Source organism: Oculina patagonica, chromosome 2, assembly GCF_052425735.1.
Source record: "Oculina patagonica isolate OP01 chromosome 2, crgOcupat, whole genome shotgun sequence".
NCBI classification, from domain to species: Eukaryota; Metazoa; Cnidaria; class Anthozoa; order Scleractinia; family Oculinidae; genus Oculina; species Oculina patagonica.
In genome coordinates, this window is record NC_135759.1 from 37822031 (window position 1) to 37842607 (window position 20577).

At 39.6% G+C, this 20577-nt stretch overlaps 3 protein-coding genes across 3 annotated transcripts in view; 1 reads left to right on the top strand and 2 right to left on the bottom strand.

Annotated features, from left to right (window-relative positions):
• The window catches only part of LOC144644597 (ectopic P granules protein 5 homolog), a 51963-nt gene extending 46820 nt beyond the window's left edge, over positions 1-5143 (bottom strand). The window contains exons 1-5 of the mRNA XM_078504118.1: positions 4882-5143; positions 4045-4758; positions 2420-2538; positions 1975-2067; positions 1554-1625 (exon numbers count right to left, since the gene is read on the bottom strand). Coding sequence (XP_078360244.1) covers positions 1554-1625; positions 1975-2067; positions 2420-2538; positions 4045-4758; positions 4882-4978 — 1095 coding nt within the window. The 5' untranslated portion in view covers positions 4979-5143. The remainder of the gene's footprint in view (positions 1-1553; positions 1626-1974; positions 2068-2419; positions 2539-4044; positions 4759-4881) is intronic.
• A 167-nt stretch (positions 5144-5310) lies between these two features.
• LOC144644599 (LDLR chaperone boca-like) lies at positions 5311-9614 on the top strand. Its single transcript, XM_078504120.1, has 3 exons — positions 5311-5547; positions 7941-8191; positions 8973-9614. The coding sequence occupies exons 1-3, from the start codon at positions 5356-5358 to the stop codon at positions 9139-9141; spliced, it is 612 nt and encodes a 203-aa protein (XP_078360246.1). The 5' UTR covers positions 5311-5355; the 3' UTR covers positions 9142-9614.
• Positions 9615-16490: 6876 nt separating this feature from the next.
• Positions 16491-18979, bottom strand: LOC144644600 (uncharacterized). The gene is made up of 3 exons (XM_078504121.1): positions 18613-18979; positions 17524-17720; positions 16491-16747 (listed from the first exon to the last, which is right to left on the bottom strand). The coding sequence occupies exons 1-3, from the start codon at positions 18674-18676 to the stop codon at positions 16517-16519; spliced, it is 492 nt and encodes a 163-aa protein (XP_078360247.1). The 5' UTR covers positions 18677-18979; the 3' UTR covers positions 16491-16516.
• Between the last annotated feature and the right edge of the window lie 1598 nt (positions 18980-20577).

A 20577-nucleotide genomic window follows, 5' to 3' on the forward strand; every position in this document is an offset into this window, starting at 1 on the left:
GGTATAATTGAAGAGCTGCGGGAATAAACGGCCCCTGGACTTTCTGACTAAATCGAACATTATCGAAACAGCTCCAAATTCGCATGCAGGTTTGTTTACGTGTGCTAAACACTGTCCTGTGTTGCTTCGGCTGGTCTTTTCTTCGTTTTTCAGAAATTATGTATGCAAAAAAAAGGCATTTTGCAAGCTTACGTGCTCCCAGTCAGCTAGCAGACTGAGTTTTCCAACGCATCGCGTGTACATCTTTCCCTGTAGGGTTTTCTAGCGTCTACGGAGACGAGAAACCATTAACAAGCATTTCTTCGACTCGGTGCGTGTCTTTTGTTGATTTGAGTAGCGTAGGACTGGATACTCATTGTGACGTAAGGTCACATGTTAGAGGCGGAAGAGTTTGAATTAAGCGAAATGGCGTGTTGTGAAAGTAAAAGGAAAAGTTTATATTAGCTCGATTGCGGCTGCCAGGTGTTGAAGGACATCATAAGTCTGAATACCCGTAAGTTTACAGCACGCTCGAAGAATAGTATGTTTCTCCTTTTTTTGTACAACAGCGCTAGCGGAAAACGTTGCAAAGTAGTTTGAGCCGCCGAAAAAATTTGCGGGACGCCATTACAGGGTCGCTTGGTTCTGCCGCGAAGTTGCGGAGTGACTTTTTAGACTTTAAAAAATCTTTATAGGTTTGGGGGGACCTCCCTTGCAAAATTTTCTTCCTTTCACATCAATCAATCAATCGATGTTAGTTTCTTTTTTCCGGGATTTTGTAGAGTGTGATGAGTAAGGAGGGAGAAGAAGTGAGAGGGCGCACACGAAGAAAATAGTTATGTGACAACTCAGACGTATTCAATCAACAATCAGTCTTTATTTCACTTTCACCTCAAAATTACAGCTAACGGTAACAGATTACATAGTCTTGCCCGAAACAACAAAAAGAAGCTAACCGCAAGCAGACTGCAGTGAAAGCTAGCCGCTTGAAACGCTAACGCTAACCCTAACCCTTAAACTTGGGTTTAGCTTTTTAACCCTAAATTTGAAATGAAACCCTAGCGTCAGACCCTAACCCTAACCCTTGGGGTTTAGGGTTAGCTTTTCGCTAGGGTTAAGCTAAGGGGTTGGGGCTAGGCCTGTAATCCCAAAACTTTAGCTGACTTCATCGTTTTGAGAAACAAAAGGTTTCCTTTGTTTATCGTTTGTAAAAGAAAAGACAAAAGAAGCCGCGCGAGCAAAAACCTTGTCTTTTTGCATGTGTAATTTTTCAAAAACGAAACAAAGACCAGTGAAATGAAAGACAGGACATTGTTAAGCACACGTAAACAAACCTGCATGCGCAATTTGGAGCTGTTTCGATAATGTTCGATTTAGTCAGAAAGTCCAGGGGCCGTTTATTCCCGCAGCTCTTCAATTATGTGTTTTTACGTGACTGTTGCTTGAGATCCTGGCATTACCTGCCTCTAGCAATACTACTGCAGGTCAGATGAATTATAAGAATTATAAGAACTTTCTCATGACAAATACAATAATAATATTATAATAAAGTGTCTTTTATTACAAATTATTACCTGAGCTGTAACTGAAAAATCTTTGGTTATCCAAAGTTGTTCTTTCTTCTTCTCGCACTCAGCAAGAACAATCTGCAATATTATTAGCAATATTGGTTTAAGACAATCATTACCACTGTCTAAATGATTTTAGAAGGAAGACATGTTATTTTAAACAAATTTGAAATTTTCTTCTACAATGAAACAGATCAACTTAAAGTCATTTTAAGGAGGTATAAACTGAACTTTTAACATTTTAACACTTATCGTGGAATTTTAACATTTTAATTCCACGGAAAAGTGACACACAAATACAAACACTGGAAGCCTGTTTTCTCAAACCTCCAAGGTAAATGATGATTGGTTCATTCCACATGGTGCCCAGTATCTGGCCAGTTTAGTGAATGGACACATTACACTACAATAACATGGAAAAACAAACCTCATATTCCTTTACAGCCATTGCCAGAGTATTTCGTCCTCTAAAATAAGTATTAACAAGCTCATAGAACTCATGATCATCCTGTTTGCTTATCTGCAGATAAAATATGGTAAACATAGTTTTATGTGCAACAAAGTCATTTACCAATACAAAAGATCAAAAATATCTAGAGACGAGTTGAACCTGTATATAGCACTCATTTCATACATACAGTATATATGTTGTAATACACTCATAAATTTATAAACCCAGAAAAACAAGCTTACTACCATAATATGGCTGCCCAAAATACTGGACTTAGTCTGGAATTTGGGTACCATACCATACACAGGTAACCCAAACTACAGTACAGGTACAGGTACCCCAATAAGATGTTCTTCTTATCCCAGAAGGTTTGGTTTTCACTTCAGGAGATTTAAATAGTTGTTGACTTGTTGACTCGTACCTTGATAAAATGCTCCACAAAGCTTTCCATCTGTTCAAGCAGTGGATTGAAGTAAAGAGTTTTTAAATGGTCCTCACTGAACGCTTCCAAAGTCATTCTGTACCTCGTTATGCTTGATACTGGCCATCAAGAAAATAACACATATTATTAAAAACTAGCAATGGTATACTGCAATTCCAGAGTTTTGATTGGTTAACAGGCAATGGTATATGAGCACATTTACCACAAATATGACCACAAATATGGTAGCCGATACGTGACAACGAAAACAGCTGGGGAGCTCATATATTGCAATTCTTTGGGCGTTTTTAATAAAACAATTATTCCACTCGGGCTTGTTGGATATGAGATCGTTATAGCCAACTCGGCGCTTCACGCCTCGTTGGCTATCTACCATCTCATATCCAACGCGCGCTCGTGGAATAATTGTTAAATATAATACAAGTCATATAAATAGCATTCCTCTTGATCTCAAGGTAGTGAGGTTACATAATTTTCCCTAGCAGTATACCAAAGGAGTGTTTTGTTTAAGTTGGTACATGTTGTTAGTATCACTTGATTTACAAACAAGTCCCCCAGATATTATTGGTGTGTCAATGACAATATTATTATTGAAGATAAAATTGAATATTACCTAACTTCACCCTACAGCAATTCTAGTAAAAACACAGGACTATAGAAAAGTGAGGGGGGCGTAAAGGTCTGCGGTATTACCTGTACAGTTTTGCATTATTTTGGTGCGGTTTTGCAGAATTATTTATCTTATCCTATGGTACTAAGGTTTCCTAGACTAGACGGTTTGCTATTTGTACAAATGTTTGGCTAAATTTGATGCAGTATTGCGGTTTTTGTAAGTTTTTCTGTATGGTTTTGCGGTTATCATACCCCCTATAAGCCCCCCTCATAAGTCAATACTTGGCATGTAAGTAGGCAATTACTAGAAAGTACTAAAGTAGAGACTCGCCAACTGTTGTGCCATTACTGACTTACAAGTGAAAAAGATTTTAAGATTTCAGTCAGTCATACAAATGATTCAGAAAGACATTTCCCAGTTCACCAACAGGCGTTGATCTATGACCTCCCACACACCAGGTGGACACTACCGCTGAGTTACAGGGGACTCATGGGAGCTCAGCATACAGTACTCCAACATATATAACTGACAACCTTTCTTTGTACTGCTAATATGTGAGGATGGAAATAATAGTATAATGTTAGAAAAGATGTCAATCAATGTTCCACACAAGCAACTCCTGAGCTCAGTGGCAGAGTGTTCAACCAGTGTGCAGAAGGTCAGTGGTTCAACTCATGTTGGGAGAGCTCAGAATTGTTTTGCAAGCAGCTCTTGCCACTTACTTTGTAACATTGTTTTACTCACTTTTGCTTTCCATGCATAAAGTCAACTCGACTATACAATCCAGTAAGAGTTTTCCCTTGCAAGCCTTCTTGTTAAATTATACAAACCCAGGTCAACCTGGTTAAGCCAAGGTGGATAACACTTATCCATCAGGTAAATTAATATCCTAGCTCAGTCAGTTTTATTAACACTTATCCCCAAGATATTAATTTATCCAGTGGTCAGCATTATCCAAACTTGGAATAACCAGGGACTGCCCTAGAAATACCTGATTCCCTGGCTACAGATTCCAAATTGGGATACATATGTGAAGTTCTACTATTCTCATCGATTATAGGTGTCTCGACGGTAGCACCTTGTGATGATAAATTTTCAACCTTTTCATCTACAGTACTCTCTCCTGAACTGCGCAACTTTGAATTTTCAGTAGTGCTACTCTCTTCTGTCTTATGTGATTCCTCAGGAGTTTCATGGCTCGTAACTGGTTTGTCCTGTTTGGCAGCCAAGGCCTCACTTTCACTAATGGCTTGAGATTCAGCCACTGGTGAAATTTCAGGTTTAGTTGAGTCACTCTGAGCTTCAGTCCCATTATCATTTCGGTCCTGTGTTATTGATGTTGTAGAATCAGGTTCTACTGTATTTAAATTGTCTGAAGTGTCTACATGTCCAGTAGCCTCACTGTCCAATTTTTCCGATTCCTTGGCGTTTTTATCCACATTCGTTTCCTTCTGTGAATGAAAAGACTGTTCATTTTCCTGTTCCGACAGACCCTGAGGTATATTTTCCGCTTCATCCTTATTTGAGGCATTGCTATCTCTTGTCGTCGTGTCTTCAGCAAGCTCGTGTCTTTCAGAAAGTCCAGAGGTGGAAGGCAAGTCAGATTTTGCTGAATCTTCTGCTACGGGCTCAGTTACAGAAGCATTTTCACTTGTTTCTGCAGTTTTGCTTGATTCGGTCTCAGGAACAGGACTAGGGGCATTTTCTGTCAAATCATGAAAACAGCAAACTTCATGAGCTTAAATTAGAAATCACATCATCAATTTCTATCTGCGGCCGCGAATGTTGTTTTCACAACACAGCAAAGCTCTAGTGCAATAACTCAAACCTTTTGAGTCCTGTAGTTCTTCGTGCCTTTCTGCAGATCTCGAGGCAGTATCTTTAGTCTTTTTCTTGTGTTTTCTCTTTGGTTTAGCGGCTTCCATCGCATGTTTGATTCAGCTGATGTATGTTGTCTTGCAAGGATTCGTTCATTTCCAAATCGAGAAGTCTATCCCATGATTCCATATGCAAACTTCCGGTTTGGAAATCCAATATGGCGCGCGCGAACTGTCGCACGAACTTCGGCGGCAAAAAACGGAGGAAAATTGTAAAACGCAGGAAAATTTGGACAGGCTTTATAAAAGAGCCCAATATGAATATCGCTATTTTATGGAGCCTAACAATTTATCTAGTATAAACGACATTAACGTAGTTTCAAAGCAACAGAACTCCGTTCACGTCCGCGGTCATCCCGGACGTTTCGCGTATGAGCCCGCGATCTTTCTTGTCATCATTTCTTTTTGGCTTCCTGGAGCTCGCGATGGCTGCAAAGTATTTGAAGTTTAGTTTACTCTTTTGGACATTATTCTTTATCGTTCTTGTACAAGACAGTTGTCTTGGGAAGGACAAGGAACCGGATCCAAAGAAGAAAAAGGAAAAGAGCAGCAAAATAGGCAAAAATATCATGGATTACACCGAAGCAGATCTGCACAAGTTACTCGACCAATGGGAGGTAAGCACGCGTATGTTATAGCATGCACACTTGTTGATAATTGCTTGATGTTGATATGTTGTTACCTTTGAAAGATTTTTTTCTCTTTGATGTTTTTTTATTCTTTATAGTGATCAGAGTATTTTTCCTCACGAAATAAGTACAGAAAATCGATTTGTCAACATCGAAGGAACTAATATAAATAAGCTTATAATTAACTATTAAATCAACTAATAAACAAAAATGTTGGTTGGTAGTGTTACATGTATATGTGAAGCTTGGTAAAACGAAAAATTGCAATTGCGATTTCAATATTTTAATATCGTTTCGGTTTGGCAGTTGGGATTTCTAGTCATGCTAGATTAATTTTTTTTTATAATTACAGTCGAAGCTCTCGTAAGCGGACACCCTCGGGACGCGAAAAAAGTGTCCGTAACTGGAGCTGGCCGCTTACGAGAATGGTTCTCGTAAGCGGCCACTAGAGGTGCAGGGGATAGATGGCCGTTTACGGGAGCTTGCCCAGACACCAATAACCGGACGGACGTCGATGACGACAAAACAAACACTGAAATATGGTACTGTAATGACTGTAAAATCATTGTGACGAACGGCGATGTGAAGTTGATTGATAAAAACAAGATACAGAGGTTTTTTATAGGATTTTCTTTGGAGTGTCCGCTTACGGGAGCCTAGAAACGAAGAAAAAGTCTAAGTCGTAATCTGTGAAAGTGTCCGCGACCGCTTACGGGAATGTCCGCTTACGAGAATGTAAAAATACAGAGTTTGTATGGGAGTTAAAACGGGGTTTCAAACAAGGCGGCCGTTAGTAGAGCTGTCCGCTTACGAGAGTGTCCGTTTAGAGAGCTTCGACTGTACACAGGCGGCCCAAGCTCACAATAAGAGGAGTTTATACAGTAATTCATATGTTAATTGTATGCAAAAACGTGACTCTCGCCTTGCACCATATGGAGGTGTTGTGTTACGGCGGGTTGCACTTATGTTTATGTAAAAGCCAAGCTCTCGATGATGAGATTTTACTCTAATTTAAAATTACCCAGAAATATGTTGCAATTTTTAAATAAAAATCAATTTTTCCTATCGCGCCGTCTTATTTGATGTAAACAGACAATTGGCCGATTTATTTGTGCGGTAAGCCTGACATGTTCGTGCGCGATAAGGCTAAGGGCTCCGCACGCGAGCGGTGTTTTGTTACATGATGACCGTTGTCCGTTGGGTCGAATGTAAATTTCAAAAATATAAGGATTTGTATGGAACGAAACGAAGGTGGTTAGCAAGCCAAATATGTTGGAAAATTTTTCAATAAAAATGACTTACCTTGCCTCTACGACGCTGTTGGTGAAGTTTGCGTCCTCCCTGGGCAGTTCGTTGGCGATTTAATGCCATTTCAGCCGATTTTTTTTTTCGCGCTGTCCCCTCTCTACCAGACAGCGCGAAAAAAAAATCGGCTGAAATGGCATTAAATCGCCAACAACTGCCCAGGAGGACGCAAACTTCACCAACAGCGTCGTAGAGGCAAGGTAAGTCATTTTTATTGAAAAATTTTCCAACATATTTGGCTTGCTAACCACCTTCGTTTCGTTCCATACAAATCCTTATATTTTTGAAATTTACATTCGACCCAACGGAGTCATCATGTAACAAAACACCGCTCGCGTGCGGAGCCCTTATCGCGCACGACATGTCAGGCTTACCGCACAAATAAATCGGCTAATTGTCTGTTTACATCAAATAAGACGGCGCGATAGGAAAAATTGATTTTTATTTAAAAATTGCAACATATTTCTGGGTAATTTTAAATTAGAGTAAAATCTCATCATCGGAGCTTGGCTTTACATAAACATAAGTGCAACCCGCCGTAACACAACACCTCCATATGGTGCAAGGCGAGAGTCACGTTTTTGCATACAATTAACATATGAATTACTGTATAAACTCCTCTTATTGTGAGCTTGGGCCGCCTGTGGACTGTATAGTATTGCTGAGTATTGTTTGATCTCATTAGAAAACCATTGTAGTTAACATACAACTGGGTGCATGACCACTTTAATCATACAAATGGTAAATTGTAAGCTCAGTGATAAATAATAAAGATGAGTTGTTCAACAATGACACGAGCATGGGACAAAGAAAAAACTGAGTCTCCGACAGGAATCAAATCCATGGCCTCCCAGATACCGATTGGACACTCTAACCAACTGAGCTACGAGAGATTCCTGGTGAACTTGACCATTTACTCGGTTGATATGTGACACGCATCCTGCATACTGCTAAGATCAGCAATGTTGATTGGCATCAGGGACCCAGATTTTTTTCCTTGTCCCATGCTTGTGTCATTGTTGAACAATTTATCTTCATTATAATCTTACAACTGCATTTTTTCCCATTTTCTGCAGGAAAACGATGATGATATTGACGAAGAGGATCGTTATGATGACCATGACCCTCGCAAACCTCCCCCGTCAGGAGGTGGCTTTGATCCACTGCAGTTCAAAGGTGACCCCATGGCTTTATTGAAACAATCTAAGAAGGGGAAAGTTGTCATGCTGTTTGTATCAGTAGCTGGTACACCAAGCAGGAAAGACACAGAGCAGATTACCGCAAGATGGCAGTCAAGTCTCTTTAATGCACAGTTTCAAATTGAAAGGTGAACTTCATAACACATGTAAATAAATAACAAATTAAGTAAGTAAGTAAGTAGGTAAGTAAGTTGCGATGTAGTTAAAAGCTGACAAGCTTGTGGGGTCGTGTAAATTAAAAGTATATTGTATATAATTTGTGATTACTGGTACCGGGTAGTATTATAAAACAAACACTACAACATGCACTTTTTACTACTCATTGGTGACAAAGCGCATGGGATTCATGTACAGACACACACACAAATGCATGTTCACCACTAAAATTGTTGCATGCAACAACATGCATGCTGCAATTCTGAAACAGAATGACTAAGAAGGATCAGCAATCTTGTACTGTATGAGAGGCCTCAAGATCCACCTCGTATGGTGACTAATAAGTGAGACCATAGATAGGAAAGTGATGCTCAATATTTTTTTGGTAGATCTATGGTTAAGGCAGCCCCCCCCCCTGTTGACAAATTTGACGCCAAAAAAAACTCAGATACCTTTACACATGTACATGTTAATGTGTGATTATAGTGATTATGCACATAGCTTCAAGCTAACTTGTTTAATCTAGACATGCAAAGGGTCTATCTTCACTTCACCCACCCCTCCACTGCCCCCTTCCCTCACTCTTCCCCCTTCCCATCCCTGTTTGTTGTGGATCCTCTAGATCCACAACTGGTTAAGTCTATTTGAATGTTGTCACTTCCCGAATTCCATCCAGGGCTTATTATAGAAACAAGCAAACAGCTAGCTTGGCTCACAACTGATTTAACCTTTTCTTTCACTGTCACCTACCAGGTACCTTGTGGCTGATGACCGTGCTTTGTTTATGCTAAAGGATGGTAGCCATGCGTGGGATGTTAAAGATTTCTTAATTACTCAGCCAGACTGCAAACTGGTTGAGTTCGATAATCAACAGTTTCCAGGAGCTGGAGCAAAACAGGAATCAGCGAAAACAGAACTCTGACAGTCTCAAGTAACAGCTGACGTCAATCTTACAACTGTGCCTGAATATTTAGTTTTGACGTGACAATTTTAAATTAATGCGACCACCATATTTTATGCATAGTCAATGGTGCATGGTCGTACAAAGTGCACCTTTCAAAGTGTTGTTACTCCCAAAAGTAATTCATTGGGACTAAATCTGTCTATTTAAATATTGCTTTTGTTTTGCTACCTTAAATTAAGGCTTTTTGTAGTATTTTAAAAAAGTGAAATAAATTTGATGTATAAAACCCCAAGCATAAAATAGCACGAGCGCAGTGGCGAAGAATGTGCAATAAGCATAAGCACATCTTACAAGCAACATAAACAGGTGCAGTGCCTTACATTTACATAAGTCTTGTTCTAATTTGTTTGTGCCATGTGCAAAGTAGCCTTTAGAGGCTTCTAAGAGGCTTGATAAAGGTCTATTTGTGTTAGCATTGTGCCAATTTACATAGGCAACATGATCTGCAAGCATAACGACAAGCTCAAGAAGGAAAGTTCTGCTTTCTTGTGTTTGATTTTATGTTGAATGCACTAAATGCAAACCAAGCTTTAATGCCTGTACGTGAAATATAGGGGTATTGAATGGTCTTTGTAAGCATGCGACCAATGAAACAAGCAGGGCCAAACTGTCCATGCTTATTGTTGGAGTAAGTATTTGCTGAGAAGGGTGGAGGGAGAATTAACGAAACATTTTGCTCCTTTTATCCCCAGGGGGGTACTCCGGCTTGTAAATGACGGGGATGATCGAAGGATTTTTTTGGGTTTGAAATTTTTGATTCCGGGATTTTTTTGGGTTGGAAAATTTGGCAAGTATTTTTTTTTGGTGACTTGATTTAAAATAGGGGATTTTTTGGGGTATTAAAAACGAACTAAAGTGCCTTAGCGCGGCCTTGGCTTATTTATAATATGATGAATAAACAAACACGAGCGTTACAATTTTTTTTATGGTTTTCTTTGTGTTTAATATATCATTTCCCTTCCTGGATATTTAGGGGTAATTTGATAAGGGATTTTTTGGAGGGTTATTTTTGGTCCAGGGATTTTTTTGGGTAACTCAGAAGACTTAGGGATTTTTTTGGGTCCGGAGTTTTGCCTCCATTCGATCATCCCCGTCATTGACAAGCCGGAGTACCCCCCCCCCCCCTGGGCTTTTATCCTTGATTGCAAGCTAACACAATTGAATCCTGATTTCCCAGACGTCCGAAGAGAAAACAGAAACTGGCTTGAGAAATTAGGGCATGTACCCGTTAAAAAATATGCCCTTGAAATTTTCATTCAAGAAAGGGTACAAACCCCGTATTGTTTCATAACAACCATGAAAATTCACGTCTGGGTCTCCGTCTTCTAAAATCTTCGAAAAGGAGAAGGCCTCAAAGTGCACGTGGGTGACGGCGACGCAAATAGCGCAATTCCATGTTTAAACAGATACCTGTTTGAGTTTTTAACGGTCCACAAAAATTAAAAACTAAATTCACCGGTGATCAGTTCGGTGTATACTTTCTCAAATAACAAGGCGAGCAAAGAAACAAACGCTTTCGGTGCAATGGACTCGCCGCCATATTATAAACACGTGACGACCTCAGAGCAAAACTGCTTCGACTAAAAAACTCCGAAAAAGCGCATATCTCTATTTCAAGTTCTCACATGTTGACCATTGACTTTCTCAGATTTAAAAAATGGTGGGACACAGTGAGAGTAAGCCCCGTTGAGTTGAACATCGGCCACTGATGTCATCTTGCATAACTTTGCTTCGACAAAATGTCCTTCTCGTCCTATTGTCCGGCTCTGCGATGAAGCTTCTTCGCCCGTGTTTCATGACTTCGGAAGGACGTACTTCTTCACGACGGACACTTTCTGCCTCAGGTCCGGGGACTTTCCCCAAAGCCAACAAAGCGTTGTTGAGAAGTGGACTTTTATTTCAAGCCTCTTCTCCGTTTGTAGCTTCGTAGCAAGTCTTCACTGTGTCACACAACACGAACCGCGTGGCCGGTGCTTATATAATCTATCAGTTACCCAATCAGAGACGCTCTTGTATTACCATTAAGAAGAAGCACCAATCAAATACAAGGTCTTATAAGGGACGGACCATTATTTTTTTGAGGGGGAGGGGTGGAGGCTCTACGCTAATTATTTCCAAAAAGTATTCCTGCACATAAAAAACGGCTGAAAAAAGGCAAGGGGAGTAAAGGGAAATACATATCGTTGCCTGCAAATAATAATAACAAACAAATATTAATTTATTTTAAACGTACAACATGTCAACCGAAAAGTGAAGCATGTCACATGAAGAACGAAAAGTTATTTTCGACTTTCCGCGCCCCGGGACAAGACCAATTCAAACAATTCCCCATACGCTAAGGGCCGGACTTGTCAAATTGAACCATGCATTATGGTAAAACGCAACAAAAATGCAAGGTTGTCCACACGTTGCTCACTCAGCATTTATCACAAAGTTGCCTTTTTTATCTTTACTTTCTTTATTTATAATTTTTTTTGGTTTTTAGCTAAAATTGCAAAAGAAAGATTTCTAACCGTTTTATACGACGGCTCAATCACTTAAAGACACCTTTAATAACTTTCAACTAACATTTAATAAAAACTACAGAAATTTACAATCGATTTACAAGGTTTTCTCTTACCTAGAAAATCGTAACTTCAACGACATAACGTTCAGTGTTAAGTCTGTAATGTTTTGATGCATAATGAACAAGTTTCTTCTTCTGCCTCAGCCACAGATGGCCAAAGATGCAAGACTCTTAAGCCTGGTTTTCACTAGCGACGCAAGCACAAGCGCAAGGTTAACCGCTCTTAATTTACCGTGAAAACGGCTTCGACGCAAGCAAAAGCACCAGCGCATTGCATTTCGATGCTTCTGCTTGTGCTTGCCGCAAGCACAAGCACAAGGATCAAAATTTGTCCTTTTCGCGTGATTCCGCTTGTGCTTGCGTCGCTAGTGAAAACCAGGCTTTACCACGAAATTCGTCGATTGTGTTTCAAAGTGAAACTGAAGTGCAACTGTCATCCGCCATTGTTTAATTTTTCTAGCGGTCTTCTTGCATGTAGAAGACAAATATAATTTGTGTAATATTAGTTTGTGGAGAATGAGATAGCCCCGGAGGGATCAAATCTGTGTCCTTTTATCTGTAGTGTTAATCCGTTTTGAGAGGGAAAATCAGTCCAACCTTAAATTCTCTCGTACAATCTCCAGAAAAGTTTTGTCTTTCTCTTATCACTGTTTATTACATCCTAAAACCATCTAATGCGATATTTGGAAAATAAAAATGCTAATAAACAGCTTAAATGAACGGCCGAGTGCTTAAGAGGGGACTGGCACTAGTAGTTTAAACGGCGTTTTTCTCAAAATCTACCCGTACGACCCTACCTCAAAATTTCAGAAATAAGAAATCGGCTTTGACTTTGACTCATTCATACAAAATAATATAAAAATTTGTAAGACAGATTTTTCGCAAAATGTGATATTTTGCCGATTTATAAACTAGCTCAAAATCTGTCTTACAGATTTTTTCAAAATTTTGGCTGTGGACGTGGTTCACCCCTTAAATATCATTGTGAAAGTTTCATAATAGGTTGTACGGTAGGTTTTCGAGAAAATCTGGGTCAAAATCTGGCTTTTACGACCTCCGAAGCGAATAAAAGTGCGCGTGCGAGCGCGCGCTAATCTGACGCCATGCGTCGCGAGCGATAATTAAAGACAGAATTAGAACTTCTCTGTCGGTTGTTTATCTACCTTTTTTGTCGTATTGTTTTCCGTCCCAGATTTCAAGACAAATTTGGTAAAGCGCGGTAAAACAGATGGAACTCTTTTTGTCTCGTGTCGTCATGACGACGTTGTCATGACGACACGAGATAATTGTACAGGGGGATATTTTCCCGCCATGTCAATATTTTTCCCGCCATGTCAATATTTTTCCCGCCATGTCAACATTTGCTTTGTGAGGCCGCGGAATTTTCCCGCCATGTTATGAAATTCCGGCGGCATCCGATCACAAAACAAATGTTATCAAAGAATAATTGTTTCTTTACAAAGGTCGCAATCAAACAGTAAGTTAGGAGTATTTATTGTAAAGGGCTCATTATGTAAAAATACAGGCACGCTATAAAAAAGAGATGACGTTTTTTTCTGAACTTGCAGCAAACGAGCAAATTTTAAGTGGTCTAACAGGCAATAAAAATGGAACAGAAATAAGGCCCCTTTTAGCTGGCAACAGTGCCTATCCGCTAACGAACTGGCTAGTGAAACCCTACCCGGACAGAGGACGCCTGACTCAGGAGCAGCGAAAGTTTAAAACCTAAAGTTCGGTGCGCTACGATCTGTAGTGGAACGAGCATTTGGCATGTTGAAAGTTCGTTGGAGAATTGCGTTGAAAAAGGTTGAACAAAAAACGAGCATCCTAAAAACAGACTGTAAAAAAGACTATGATTGCTACGTGACTTTTGCACAACTTTGTATTGAAAGGGGTGACCTTTGTGGCTAGCCTGCGAACGCAGACGTATTTCCGCCTGTCGTTTCTCTCCGCCGAAAAATATTTTTCGGCGGAGAGAAACGACAGGCGGAAATACGTCTGCGTTCGCGAGGCTACTTTGTGGCATGAATAACAACAATTTAATAACAGAAGATAAACGATTAGATAAAGACAATTATTTTGATGCCAAATCTTTAAAAATGTCAACTGTGGCGTTTGTTTGTTCAAATCTAGCGTTGTGCTGTTCCATACTTTTTCCCACATTTGACCCGCGTCACATTTCAATTAAAGAACTCTGCCAGTCTGGAGTCGTACTTTTTTGCCTTTCTTTTTTCAGGCGGTTCTGATTCATCGAGAGAAACATTTACACTTTCGATTTGCAAAGCCTCGTTTACACTCGGCTCTGAGGTAAAGGTAGAACTCAATGTATGACCGAAAGAGGGAAATTATATTTGATGAGTTTTCTTAGGATTGAAGAGCAGAAATGTCAATCTAAAGCGCAAAACATACATTGCTTTTTTATTTTTTTGACCCGAAGATTGACCTGAGTCAAGAGGCACTACATGTAGCTTCATATATCCTGCTGTGAATTCCACGCTACAATGGACACAACTTTTTTAGACGACAACAACAGCCTTTTCAGTGCATGAATGAAGCTCTTAAGAGGAATACACGTAGATGTGACGCATTTTTTTCTTTAAATTAGCTGTACGCTTTTCAATTTTGGATATATTTGGGCTGCAGCCAGCAGTTATCAAGAAAAATACAGACAAGTTTTACGTTCTTAAAATAACATTCTAACCTTTGCCGACAAGATTGTACTGAAAATCAATGAAATTAATTGTAACTCAAGCAGAAAACGCGTAGAAGAAGAATGAAATACACCAGGTTATTACAAGCGCATAATACAATGTACTAACCGAAAGAGAGAAATTATATTGATGAGTTTTAGAACGGATCTGAAAAGCAGAAGTGTCTAATAATTAACAAGATGTCATTAGATGGACCTGCCTGTAAATTTTTCGTTGTCGTTGTTGTGCATATAACGCTAGTATACCGCAACTTAAATTGAGCGAGAAAAGCAGTTTTTAACATGAAGCTCTAAAATCTCTTTGGAGTGTCTTGTCTTGTGGTCGCTTGTAAAGTTTTAATTTGTGCAATTGTGAGATGTATCAGAATAACTGCAGCTTCACGTTGCCAATTTAAAGAATAGCGTGCTTTCATTTGATATCTATTATTTTATCTTGAGAGTTTTGGAAAGTAGTTGAAAATCATTTCTGTTTACCAAGCGTAGGAAAATGGTGGATGTTTCAACAGGATATTTACTGTAACAACTGTATTTATAGAGATTACAGTCGTGGAATATAGCAGATATGGTAAAAATGTTGCTGAAAGAGAGGACGATGTAAATATCAGTTGTTCGATCGGTAAGCATTGTTCTTATCTTTGTGTAGACAACTTTTTTTAAATTTAGCCGCGGCAACAGATTGTATCGGGGTTAAAGAGGGATTGTAATCTAAGCAATTAGTTGGTCGGGATTGAATGTCAAAGTTAATCTTGCACACATAACACATGTCGTTTGAACAAAAGGTTTGAATCGTTTGAATCGTTAGTCGATTGAATACTCAACCATTTTAAAGTTATGACAAGTTATGGTACAGCATAGTAAGCTCTGTGTAGAAGTTAAAGTCTCTCTTTAAAAGTGAGATTTGTGCGAGTTAAACACTACTACATTGCGTACGTTCGCGCGGAATCACGTGCCAAGCAAGATCGAATGTTTTCTATTAAGCAGAACCTAGCAGAATATTTCATTCAGTAGATTTAAATAGCGAAGAAAATGACTGTAATTTACACGTTCTTCAGCCGCTGCGTTGTAGCTTTGGCGTTACAAAAACATTAAGACCGGCTCAAGAGTGACCAAAACCAAATTTCTCCTCACAATATCAATACTAAATCAGGAGAAGAGGTTATAAGAATTAACAAAATCATCACCACTCGCATGTCATTATCACTTAACAGGCTAAGCGTTCACGAATAAACACCCAAAGCGATATCTCATATAGCGTGAAGAAAGCACATGGAAGTCATAGTATAAGTATACAGTAGAATGTATGCTTAGTGAACCAAAGTGCAATACAGTGCAATGTCTGTCATCTTTTTCTGCTGTTATTGGAGTTATATAACTGATCAACTTTACAAGCAATAAATAGACGTGAAAAGCGATCTCTTTTTTAAATAAACTCTAAAAAGTGACACGAGACACTAAGCCCAGAGGGCTTTTGATTCGTTTATGTTTAGAGTTGCTAGCGCCATTTTAGCCTGCGCGAGCACTAATGACGTCAAGCAAAAAATCGTAGCGCGCGCCATTGAGCCACGAAAAAACTGTATTCAGCCACCTTAACTGACAAATGCCCCATCCCCCACAGTCGGGTAAAAAACCGACAATCTACAAAATGTGCGAAAAATGCCCAGGGGATGGGTGCGTTTGATGAAAATTCCTTACAACAAAGGGATTTTACAACGGTTGATTAGGTGGTTCTGGGAACGAAAATGGTGTCAAAGTACACGATGCTGATTTGATTACTACTCGTAAACTGCAGAGCGCTACTTTTTTTGTCAAGGTATATTAACAAGATCGAACACCTGCAAACGAAGAAAACAGTTTACAAATTTTTCTTTTCTAACTTTGAGGACATGTCGGTTTAAGTTGTATATTAAACAACAAATGTATACATGTAGTTGACTGACGAAATTGCATTCATATCCTTGTATAGCAAAGATATCGTTGACGTCACCTATTGTTATTAATGTGCCAACCAGAAAACTATTGGCTAGTGAAACAAAGAGCAACCTTTTAATTTAATTTAGTCAATTGTTTTCCAGGATAAAGCAAACGAGAGCTAAAGTCATCACATAAAGACAGCTGCTGAGCGGAGCTTCTGCTTTGGAAAATTCTCCAAATTCTTCAGCTAAGGCCAACCTTTCAACATTGCAACGGTCTTCTGGGCAGCATTTTACGTTACAGTAAACAGCTTTGGTTGTATTATAATCCACACGTTGGAGCATTTGTTTCTTGCATTTTGCGTTGTCACACGTTTCCTGTAAATTACAGCAAAAAAGCTTGAATAATGCCGAAAAGCCAGGTTCCGTATTTTCTCAATTAAACGCCCCCGGCGTTTATTCCAAACTTGGCTCCGTAGATCCGGCGTTTATTGGAATGGTGCAGTTTATTCGAGCAAAGTGTTTATTAAACAAGGGTTTTTAATCATTATTTGTGACATGAATGCATTTTGTCATCATACCTAAAGCATATTACACCTCGAATAAATGCCTGAAAAGCTAACTTACCACTCTACCTTGAGACGGGTGGGGGGATACGGTATATGGTTAATAACGTGTGTCAACACCCTCTGTAGTAAAGTGGAGTGTGATAGAGTAGAGTAGAGTAGAGTAGAGTAGAGTAGAGTAGAGTAGAGTAGAGTAGAGTAGAGTGGAGTGGAGTGGAGTGGAGGGAGTGGAGGGAGGGAGGGAGGGAGGGAGGGAGGGAGGGAGTGGAGGGAGGGAGGGAGGGAGGGAGGGAGGGAGGGAGGGAGTAGAGTAGAGTAGAGTAGGAGTGGAGGGAGTGGAGTGGAGGGAGGGAGGGAGGGAGGGAGGGAGGGAGGGAGTGGAGTGGAGTGGAGTGGAGTGGAGTGGAGTGGAGTGGAGTGGAGTGGAGTGGAGTGGAGTGGAGTGGAGTAGAGTAGAGTAGAGTAGAGTAGAGTAGAGTAGAGTAGAGTAGAGTAGAGTAGAGTAGAGTAGAGTAGAGTAGAGTAGAGTAGAGGACTGGGAGTAGAGCAGAGCAGAGTAGAGTATATCCTTTACCTAACGCATCATACCTTAGGGGAGCAATATTTAGAATACGTAAATTCTTGTTGATCCCAGGTTCGTAGTTTTGATTGAACCACTGTAAGGCAAACTAGGTCTGTCGCAGGAATGCCAGCATAAGCCTCTTCACAGTCAAAAATTTTGCTGTTCTTCATGCAGTCATCCCAAGATACCGCCGAATGACATGTGTGGCATTTTATTGAAAAGCCTGGAAAAAAAGACACATTCTGAATTAAGAATTCTTTACTCATGTTAATTACGTTAGAGGAGTGCTCGATAAACTATCAGAGTAGTGCACATTTGTGTGACACAATAGGGGAGGTCGGTCACATCCAAAAAAATTCTCCTCGTGTAGACTGCGCACGCGCTTCTTTAGTAGACTCGCTCGAACTCAAAAGTCGATTTTTCAACCTGCAGCCTGCAAAAAAAATACTTGCCCAAACCTACTAAACCTGGGGTATTTTCATATGTTGCATCCATTAGATTTATTCTTCAACTAGCGCTTTTTTCCGTTTCACGCTCAACAGACCAAGAAGAAAGAAGGGTTGCCCGAAGTAGTCGAAGTCACTGACTCACAGGAATTTTCAAGTTAGCGGACAACTCGTAAAGCTGGTACAAGACTGTTTAGTGTTTTCTATATCAATTTCAATGTGAAACTGATAGGGTTTTCAAAATTTGAGTATTTTGTTTCGAAACCGTGCCGTAAAAGGTTTTTTAAAGAGGAGACGGTTAATTTTAGCATAGTCCTTTAGAAGATCCTCAAATAATAGTTAGAAAAACAAACACGCGAGACGACACGAGACACGCTCAGGAAACCCATACACGCGCAGTTGTCAAAAGGAGATACCAAGGAAAGTCTTCCGGTGTACATAGAAATATTGAATCGTTCCATAAATTGTTTCTCGCAAAACTGAAATACGAAATATTTTAACAAAGCTAAAAACTAAGGACTTGACTAATGGAATGAAAATGATTAACGAAACTTCCCTGCTAAAGCTATTCGGAAACAGAAATCAGCGTACGTAAAACAGAACTGAACACAAAATATATAAATGTATAAAAATACCAATATTGTAGCATGAGAAATTCACGATTCTTACCTTCCGGCGCCCACAGGATCAAGAAAACAGCCGAGATAAAGGCGACATTAAAACAGCTTTTCATCTTTGATTGTGAATCCTACACTCTGGAATACTCGCTCTCTCCGTGCTGAAGAGTGTAGTGATATCGATTCTTTCAAAGGATGTCTCTCTTAAATAGCACGGGCTTGCCCTTTCAGACTGTTGTGTTGAATACTGTATCTCATTTCCCTTTGGTTTCCGCATGCTGACAGTTCAGTGTAATGTGGAGACCAGGATATGGAATCGTGGAACGCGGAAGGCGGAAGTAAGGACAACGTAGCTGCATGACAAAAGGGATTTTTTTCCATTCTCTCAATGGAGTACTTGTACATGACTAACATTAACATGTACCTTCCATGAGGAGTAGTTAGCTGCGTGATATTGGCTCGATTTCCTCTACTCTTTCGAGCCCGGTTTTTGTTGAGCCTATACATGATATTGCGAACACAACGAATGAGCACTGATAAAAAATTAATAGCGGAGTAATAAAATATTGATCCAAATATCAAAAACATTTTGCCTGGCAAACGTATTGCTTTTTAGCTAATTTGTCAGGAGTGTCTCTTAATACTGTGATAAGTGACTTACCTTTTTTAATTTAAAATGCCAACATGTGAGTTCTCAAGGGCCTATAGGCTGTTGATGCTCTAGTGTTCAATTGTTCTCTTTTAATTGAGTATAAGAAGCAAAGACTCACGGGGTCTCACGCAGTCTCTAGGTCGTAATACCTGTCCATGGTTTCTTCTTAAATTTCCTAAATTGGACATAACTGTGCAAAGGTGAAAATCAAGGAAGTAGATTAAAAGTAAGCGGATTACACTGTTTGAACCTGCAGTGTTTTGTGAGAAGATAGTGAGTGCCGCACTTGGGAAAAGCGCCAAGTACGTGAGGACGCTAGCTTATGAGTGTGCAAATTTCGGTCTCGAACCGTCATTCCACGGTCTTCCGAATAAATAGAAACTCCAAACAATGTAAAGGTAGATGAGCTGTCTTTGTTTGAAACGTAAGCCGATGACGGTATTTAGATTATACATGATATTAAATGCATCCGGTTCTCTCAAAGAAAACGGAAGCTTAGAGCTGTAGAGTTTCAACTGGTCTTTGCCAAAACTACCGTGCTTGTACCATTTTAGAAGCAAGCTTGATATTGAAACACGCGCACTCGAATGTGTGACATGTAATGTAATCGCCGACTGTTAATGAAATGATTTGTTTAAAAGATTTTTTAACTGATCAACGCCCTTAACAATGTCAATACATTTTTAATTTCTTTCCCGATAAATCCTTTTTTTGCAAAAATTATTAAATCTTGTTTTGTTCTCGTTTCTGTTCACCTTCCTCGCTTCCGCAAATCCACTCCAGGCCAGATTGTTGTCACCTCTGAACGACTCGGCGAGGATCCAAATCTCGTGAATAACAGGATATGTGGTTCACCTTTCAGGTCAAAGACAGAAAAAAGTGAAACATAGCAACAACGTGTCCTGTCTTCTTTTTTTTCTTTATTTAAAAAAAATAGGAAAACGCACAACACATTCACTAAGACGAATAATAAAAGTTGGGGATATACTTTGGGTAGGACTCTGCCGTGTTGACTAGAAGTAGAGAAAAGAAAAAGAAAGAAAGAAAAGAAAGTGATTGAGTGTTGTTAATATCAACACAAGGTCAATCCCACCCAGTGTTATTTCCATTGAAAACTAATGCTTCAGCAAAATGCTGGTCTCGTGGCTTCAGCGAGGAGGAATGAACTTCCCGTCTTCGACTAAAAAACGCGTCTTGATTCGAAGTCGTGCACGAGAACACGCAAATTCTTTCATGTGTTTTACTTTTTTAGCGCTATAAAATTGAAGCCGGAAAAAACGGCTAACAACACATCTACTAACGAGGTTTGATGGATTAAACCGTTGGTATAAAAGTTCAATATATATAAACGGGGTAAAGTTACTA